At 44.8% G+C, this 8,641-nt stretch overlaps 1 protein-coding gene across 1 annotated transcript in view; it reads left to right on the top strand.

Moving 5' to 3' along the window:
• The first annotated feature begins 437 nt into the window (after positions 1 to 437).
• Positions 438 to 8,641, top strand: part of LOC128327428 (uncharacterized) — a 112,223-nt gene continuing 104,019 nt past the window's right edge. The window contains exons 1-2 of the mRNA XM_053256229.1: positions 438 to 456; positions 5,192 to 5,491. Of these exons, the coding sequence (XP_053112204.1) occupies positions 438 to 456; positions 5,192 to 5,491 (319 nt within the window). The remainder of the gene's footprint in view (positions 457 to 5,191; positions 5,492 to 8,641) is intronic.

Raw genomic sequence — 8,641 nt, 5'->3', positions numbered from 1 at the left:
TTTACATTTTCTTATGACCACAGGCAGCAACAAAGGCCAATCTAGCACCAAAAAACCCAAAGAATCCAAGGAATTTCACCAAGCATGTTGTTTAATGTGCTCACCTCTCTAGTCCAACATATGGCCTTGGGTGGGCTGCAATCACTCAGCTATTCACCTGCCCTAATTCCTTTGTCCAGAAATCTCCATGGGCCTTGGGCCTGATTCAAATGCCTCCATGTATTTCCAGTATAAATCAAATCCAGTTGTTGTTTTTAAGATGTACACTCTCAGAGGGATGCATTGGTATGCCAGGACTGACACACAGACATACACACTTGAAAACAGAGAAAACACAAAGAGACACATTACTTTAAAGGAGATGATGTAAAACAATACATGTGGTCTGCATATACAAGAAGGACAAATGAAAGAATAGCATGTACTTAGAGCCATAAATGGATGAGGAAGAAGCAGGTAGAAATAGTATGATTTCATCATAAAATAAAGAAAAGAAGGGGGAAATAGTTGGAAACCAGTAATATAACAAACAGAGAGCGCAAAATGCTAACTACAAAAGGGACAGTTCAGCGTGAATGAATCCATCATCCACACTGACCTGGATCTTTCCCAAACAGCTAGCTTTACTGTGGGTTTACTACTGCGAGTTTGAATTTGACCAAAAAAAAAAGGCCCCCCAAATTGATTTTTTTACCTCAGACATAAATAGGGCTAGGCTCTAACATACAGTGAAAAACCTGAATCATGTGTGAAGTGCTCTCCAATATCTTGCATAGTCTTTGGTGGCACACCCTCCAATCCGAGCTAAAAAGCCCTGTCTGGAAATACTCCTGGGGAGCAATGAAAGAGGCTTAACCTCCAAGCTTTCAATTTAAAGGAGCAGTTCCCCTTAAAAGCCCTAATAATGCTTTGCCTGGCCCTGTTGTTATTAGACAGGCTGCTACTGCAGCTGCATTTTATAGATGAAAAATAGCCACAAATCAGGTCTGAAACTGTGGGAGGGCAAGACAGCAAACACTGGAATGCAGTGATCTGGAAATGTTGTCATGTAGATGCTCCACAAAAAGTGAATGGATAGAACATAGAAGAAGAGGAGGTCTAGTGTAGAAGCAAAGGAACATAGGAAGCTGCCATATACTGAGTCAGACCAATACTGGTCAAGCTCAGTATTGTCTACCCAGACTGGCAGCGGCTTCTCCAATGTTGCAGGCAGGAATCTCTCTCAGTCCTATCTTGGAGATGCCAGGGAGAGAATTTGGAACCTTCTGCTCTTCCCAGAGTGGCTCCTTCCTTAAGGGGAATATCTTACAATGTTCACACATGTAGTCTCCCTGTGACCCTTGATGTGCAGTGATAAAATCTGCAGGAACACAGAGCAGGGCTTTTTTAGTTTTGGCACCTTCTCTTTAGAATTATTCGCCTACTAACTCAAGTTGGGCCCCTGTTTGTATACTTTCATAGGCAGCTTAAGATATTTTTCTTTTCAATGTTTATTTTCTTTTCTTGGTTTACTTCTGATCCATTCTCTGCACCCACCCCCCATGACTGTCAAGTTAATTTGCTATATACTAGTCAAGCAAGTACCCCCTAGAAAAGTGGCTCCCCCCCACCGGTCCCCCACTTTTGACTGAGAAATCGAATATAGAGCTCACCCACTCATAAATGCATGTTTCCTTTTCTGTGCCCTCCTCCCCTCCATTTTTCTTTCTGGTGCCACCACTGATATTAGCTTTAAATGTGTTACTGTTTTAATTGATGCATTCTGATAGCTAACATACTGATTTGCACTTTGAGGGACAGGAAAAACAACGTCAACATTTCATAAATAAAATAATAAACACATTTCTCCCTCCAAGCACCCATCCCTGCAAGCAATTCTATGTGAAGGAGTAGGCGGCCAATAGATGCGGGAGCCATGGATCCTCCAGAGAGTCATAAAACAACATGATGCTGTAGGTACTCGGCTTTAGTATATTTTAGCTTTACAGCTTGGAACTATATGAAAGATATTTGTTAAAAGCTCAGTTGCTAAGGCAGAACCATATTGGCTACATATGTACTTGTGAGGCCGCTTAGGAGAGCAGGTTAATCCTTCTGAAGTCAGCAGAATCTTGGGGCTTTCTAAATTGGCTCCACTTCTGACAGACCTGGATGGCAGCGTTTAGCAATATTAAGCTCTTTTGCTAAACTAGACCATCACACATGCAGAGTGGGTGTGAAGTACCAGGCTTTTAGCAGGAAGGCTGTGTACAATTGGATTATAGCTTCTTTGAAAAAGCTAACCACAAGCCTGACATAAATTTCCTTCAAAAGTTCTGACCTGAGCAAAAGAATTGGGAATGAGATCCATTGAAATTAAAGGGACTTGCTCTAACTACATAATGCGGGATAACTTAACATTTGGGACATTATTGGATGAGGTTTGGCCAATAATTCCTAATGCAGATACTGTGCTTAGTACTTCCAAAGAACATGGGCCTAACATGGGAAATTATTGTGTTGTTGCAACTACAAATAGGATTAGGGCTTCCTTGTTGGAGATTCCTTGCGGGAGATTCCTTGCTGGTAGATCTTGCTGCAGAGATCATCTTAAGATGTTTGAAGCAACAGAAAGAAATTCTGGCATGATCACTTTTAGGATGAAATGTGAACAGGATAGCGTATGTCACTAAATCTCCTCCAATGTTAATAGAACATACCATCTGAAATAGAATGATTTCTTTATTTGGACTCCTTTGTGGGATGGTCCCTCGTGAGCACAGGTTTTCCAGAACTGAATGGGCAAACAAGTGCAGAGCACAGAGAGTAATTGTGAGGGCATTCAGCATGGGCAGAGCCAAAGCATTACGAAAATAACTGGTAGTGGGCATCCATAAGTACTAGCAGAATAATGGGAGTGCAAGCAGGATCAAAGATCAGGAATAAGCAAACATTCATCCCCAATGCGAAGTCCAGAGATCAAAAGCAGAGAATATGTCCAAGAACAAATAAGTTTATAATTCTGCAGTGCACTTTTGGAAGCAGGAGAAGGCGAAGGAGAAGAAAAATAAAATTTTAATCTACAAAATCTGCCACAAGTCATAAAATGATTTTCCTATCAACATTCTCTCTGTAAAATATCTGTTTTGGGGATATGTTCCTATAATTGGGGAAAAGAACAAGAAGTTATGGTAAGAACTAATCTGCGTACTTTCCTTTCACTGTCCCTACAACTGCACTAAATTTGGTCCAAATAGGTTAGGCAGTTCAGAAGTTAGCCCGCTTGTGCCTCAAACGTCCGTGCATCCACCATCTTGAACTGAGGTGGATGACATAATCACAGACTACACCATGGAGGTGTCCCTATGTGTCACTCACTACAACTGTACCAAATTTGGTTCAGATTGGTTAGACGGCCCACAAGTTAGCCCATGCTCCTCAAATGTTCATGCGTCTGCCACCTTGAATCGGGGTGGATGACATTATCACAAACTATGCCATTGAGGTGTCCCTGTGTGTCCCTACAACTGTACCCCAATTTGTTGATATTGGTCCAGGCATTGCAAAGTTCACACACACACACACACACACACACACACACACACACACATATACACAGAGCCAGGTGATTTCATAAGCTTACTTTCCTTAAGGAAAGTAGGCTAAAAATTAATCATAACAATTTATCTTTCTCCAGTCCTCACACCACCATTTATTAATCACTACCAGTCTATGATGCTCTACAAATGCAATCAAAATATTTTGTAAATGCTATACAGTCCATTTCACTGGTATGCAAGCCCTTTCTCAATAAGTAGCTATAGTACTAGTTTGATTTGCTTTTTGCTAGTTGTGTCCACTGTCTAAACTCTTCAGTTTTAGTTTTGTTTCTCATGGTTCTGGTATTAATATCCATGCATTTCTCCAGTCTCTTGTAATTGGGTGCAATTATATGCACACACCTAAATAAATTTGATACAGTGCTTCATAACAAGAGGAGGGGACCCTGAGATGGCACTGTGTATAGTAGCTGGGTTCCAGGATTGTATCAGAGCTAGGTTTAGCTTCTGCAAAAGGAAATCATGAGAACAGATTAGGTGCCTATGGTGACGGGGGCAACATCTTCTTTTAGCATCTTCTTTAGCTTAATACTTTCGTGAATTGAGACAGTAGCTGACATTCAGAGCAAGGATACACTGGAGCAGTAAGAGACAAAACTTCCCAACTGACTGCACAGGTGCGAGGGTGGGAAGTGGTAATTTTTGATGCCAACTCTTGTCTTTGAGGTTGGAGGTTGGGCAGCCCACAGGGATATAGTTTTGGATGGCACAGAGGGCTCTCTGGGGAAGGGGAGGGGTCAAAAATGGTTGCTTCCCCACTGCACTGGTGGTGGTGCAGTTCTTTGGGAAGTTCTGTTAAGCTGCTCTCTTACTAGATGGTAGCCAGAGCTTTTAATTGTTTATGAGCACCTTGAAGGACGGATTTCTTGTGGCATAAGCTGCCATCTCTTATAATACACATGTATGCCAACTTCAAGTCTACAATAAAGGTATTGCCACATTTAAAGGGACGGGCTTTCTCAGTTGTCGCTCCGAGACTTTGCAATGCGCTTCCCGCTGACATAAGACTCTCCCCATCTCTAGCGGTTTTTAAAAGATCTTTGAAGACTCATCTTTTTAACCAGGACTTTTCGCTTTTGTAATTTTAAATATTGTAAATTATTTTCATTTTAAGCAGCTTTTTGGAGTTTTAATTGATTTTAATGTTGTATTTATTTGTATTGTTGTTTTATGATTGTGAACCGCCCTGAGACTTTGGTTTGGGGTGGTATATAAATGTTTTAAATAAATAAATAAATAAATAAATAAGTGCGGCACCTTAAAGAGCTAACAATAAAACTGTTCATCTTTAAGTTTGCATATTTTAAATGTGGCAATAGCTTTATTTATAGTCTTGAAGTTGGCATACCAACTTCAAGTATGCAACCAGGGTTCCCCCCCCGCTTTTCTTTTTTTCTTTCTGCGTTTGCAGTTAGACTAACAGAACTCCTGTCCACCTCAGTCGCTGGAACATTTTTGTCCCTTTTGCGCCCGAGCCTCTGCATGTTTACCCGAAAATAACGCCCACTAAGTTCAGTAGGGCTTGCTGCTCGCAAGCAAGGGTGCATCAGCTCTGCAGGCTTCCACGTGCAGCTTGTGCGAAAAACGGCTAGGTGCACCCCAAGAAGCGAACCTAGAAACGCCTGGAAAAGTAACAAGGGAAAGACCAGTTTGTGTTGCGGCACTCTGCCTTGTCGGTGACTTTAGCAACGCACGCGGCGGGCAAGTTCCGTCCAAGGTCCCTGCTCCCGCGACAGGCATACATTTGGTAATAGGGTTATCGTATGTGTCTGTGTGTGATTTGGCTTGCCTCCTCCCCCTGGGCGCAGCACGACAGCTCCGCGTCATAGCACATCGATCTGTGTGTGTCAACGCTCCACAAAGTACTCGGGACAGCCTCCAGTTGGCGCCAGGTAACCCTTGTTTGTCCTGCACTTTTGCATAGCGGCTGTGTGCCTTGCCAACTGGGCCACTGTGGTGATCGGGAGGGCGGCGGGGAGGGAGGGAGGTCACACACAGGAATGAGACGGCAGTTTTTGTTTGTTTGTTTTTAAAGGAAAGGCATAGTGCAGTCTGCTTGATTTCAGCGTTTGAAACCATGCCTCCTTCCCGCGCCTTTCTCTTCCCCCAGCACAAAATCTGCACAGCCTCTTCTTGATTGGGTTGCTTACTTGGGGCCCGGCGCGGCTCTGTAGCCCCTTTGCTCTTTCTATTGGAAGGGGCGGGGGTGCTAGAAGCCGAGGGGGTGGACTAAGCGCCCTGGCGGCGAGCTGATGCGGCTCCCGCCTCGACCCCCAACAGCCAGCTCTGCCTTTGAAGTTTTCAGCCCCTCCACTTGAAGTGAGATCGATTACAGAAGAACAACAGGCACAAAGAATCCGCTGCTTTACAGGCAGCCACTTTCCCACGATCAGGGCAGCCGGCTCTGCATCAGCAACGGATGGCCGCTCCCCCCACCTCACTCTCTCTCTCTCTAGACACACACACCCCTCTCCTCCTATCCCTTCAACCTTCTGTAATAATTTAAACGGAAAAGGAAAAAAGAATATTTCCTCCATCTATATTAATTTCAAAGATCTGCACGAGTTGGACAATAGTAACATTGCTGCTGCCTTGACATTTGCTTTGAAGAGCAGAAAGAGCAGCAAGCTAACTGCAGATTTTAAAAGGCAGAACGACAAGAAAAACCGAGGGCAAACGCGCACCAAAACAGCGCCCGGAAGTGGTAAAGCTGAGCTTAACCGGAGACAAGCCCCGCCTCCTCTTTCCGCCGTCTTACTCATGCTTTGTGTCACATGGGGTGTAACACAACAAACACAGACTTGCGCGCTCATTCATTCATGGCGCACGATGAGATTAGGACAGGGCACTGTAGCTGGTAACAGTTCACAGTACAAGAGAGTATATACGTGCGTGCTTGAGGCCGGGAATAGGACACGCCGTTTACCTCGATGGCCGAGAAAACAGATTTTGGTTGGGTGTCATTGGAGGTGCTATTACTGTTTGGACGCGGGGGAGGGTGGAGCGAAGACCTTAGTAGAGGGGGAAACAGACATCCAAACACAGACAGCAAATCCTTCCACGACAGGGCTCTTCCACCACTCCTCCCGATGGAATTATTTCCCCCGAGTATGAGTGATTCACTGCAGGGCTCTACCTGAACGAAACTACAAATGTCTTGCCCGCGGCCTCGGGAATTTAAGCGGGCGGAGCTAGGGACACTGCGATCCTCACAAGCCTTAAGCCAGTTGTGCCAAGGATTGTGGCCTGGGAGTTATCTTTAAACCAGCTTTGCGTCTTGGTCTGAGCTGGCTTGAATTAGAGAACAGATTCAAACGGCGGCTTGACTGGTTTAGGGACCGTGTTCCCACTGTGATCTCTAACTTAGTTTAGCCAGAGCTATTTCCTGGTTTACTCGCACTAGGGTTAACTGGATTATAAATCACACAACGCAACCAATCATTGGGGGGGGGGGGGTTACGAGCTTTAAAACTCGCCAGACGGCCGAGGTTTCGGCAAGCTGTCCCTTGTGAGCAAGACCCTCTCCCGCTCGCTCCCTGCTGCTCAGAAGTATAAGAAGCACGGCTTCCTCCTGAATTTCATTTCAGAATTTCTGTATCTGAGCTCTGGGGGCGAAAAAGGGCTGGAGCAGTTTCCTCTGCGCTGCTAGATGTGGAGGAGTCCGCGTGTGCTCTGGAAATGGAGGGTGGGGGGTGCGGGATCTTGATGCACTCGGCGAGCCCCAGAGCGGCACCCCTTCCTCCAGCTGTTCGTTGACTCGCTGCTTGAATTGAGAGAGCTGGAGAGTGTGTTATTGAAGCTCCATGGGACCTCACCACACGTCACAAGCAACGCAAAGCGCTGGATTTGTCACTGGGCCTTCAGTTCATTCATTAAAACCAGCCCCAGAAGGTGCGGAATGAAGACACAGCCTGAGCCAAAGAGTCATGCCTTTCCGGCTTTCAGAAGCCATTCACTTATTAGCTGCGGCCCCGCCCCCTTCCCGGCTGGTCTCCCCCCCACCCTCGCGCCCGCCCAGACTGTTTGGCGTCAGAGCTGCGAGCGAATCGCGTGAACCCAATGAATAGCCTTGGTCACCAACTGCGGCGGCAGGAAGTGTTAGCCGTTCACTACACTAACTCCCGTCCTGAACAAGATCGATTACTTTTCACTGTCTCTCGCCGATTTCTTTTCTTTCACGGGGCAGCGGCCAAGGGGAAGGGAGGGAGGGAGAATACCTTGTTATTCGCTAGCTGGCCAATGTAAGGTCTAGGGCTATTCATCCTGTAGTTTGTAAGTGAATGAATTCTTGAACGTATTTCATCTACAGAAAATACAAGGGAAGGAGAAAGAAAAACTCTTTATGAACATTAAGGGAAGTCAGATTACATTCAATAATGTGATTCGATTCAATTTATTGCGGTCAATGGACCAGAAGTAGAAATAAGCAACAATCATGTACACAACACAAAATATGGAAATTAAAATTCCAACAATGAGATTAATAAATACAGAATAAGTGACTCTAACCCCCACCTCACAAAAGAGTCCTACCATCTGCATTAGTTCACAAGTTGCTTCCTCGTTCTTATAGCAACTGAGAGAAATTTAGCAACAGCAAAAACCAATCCACAATTGAACCTGCCCTTGTATCCCATGACTGCTATGTTTACTCAAGAGCCTTTGGTGGGGAACTTTGTCAAAAGCTTTTTGGAAGTCCAAGTTTACTATATCAACCAGATCACCTTATCTTCATGCCTAACAACACTCTCAAAGAACTCCAAAAGGTTAGTGAGGTAAGACTTGCCCTTGCAGCAGCCATGCTGGTTCTCCAAAAGGTTAGAGTTTGCTGGTTCTTCAAGCCTGTTCTTCTATATGTTTTGCAAATTTGTTCATAAGTATGCTTTTCATCAGTTTACCAGGCACAGGAGTTACGCCTGTAGTTTCCCAGATCCCCTCTGGATCCCTTTTTGAAAATCTGAATTACATTAGCTACTTCCCAGTCCTCTGGTACGGATTCTGATTGTAAGGACAAGTTACATATTTTTGCTAGGAGATCAGCA

This window comes from Hemicordylus capensis, chromosome 5, assembly GCF_027244095.1.
Source record: "Hemicordylus capensis ecotype Gifberg chromosome 5, rHemCap1.1.pri, whole genome shotgun sequence".
Classification (NCBI taxonomy): Eukaryota; Metazoa; Chordata; class Lepidosauria; order Squamata; family Cordylidae; genus Hemicordylus; species Hemicordylus capensis.
This window is presented reverse-complemented; position numbering and strand designations above follow the sequence as displayed.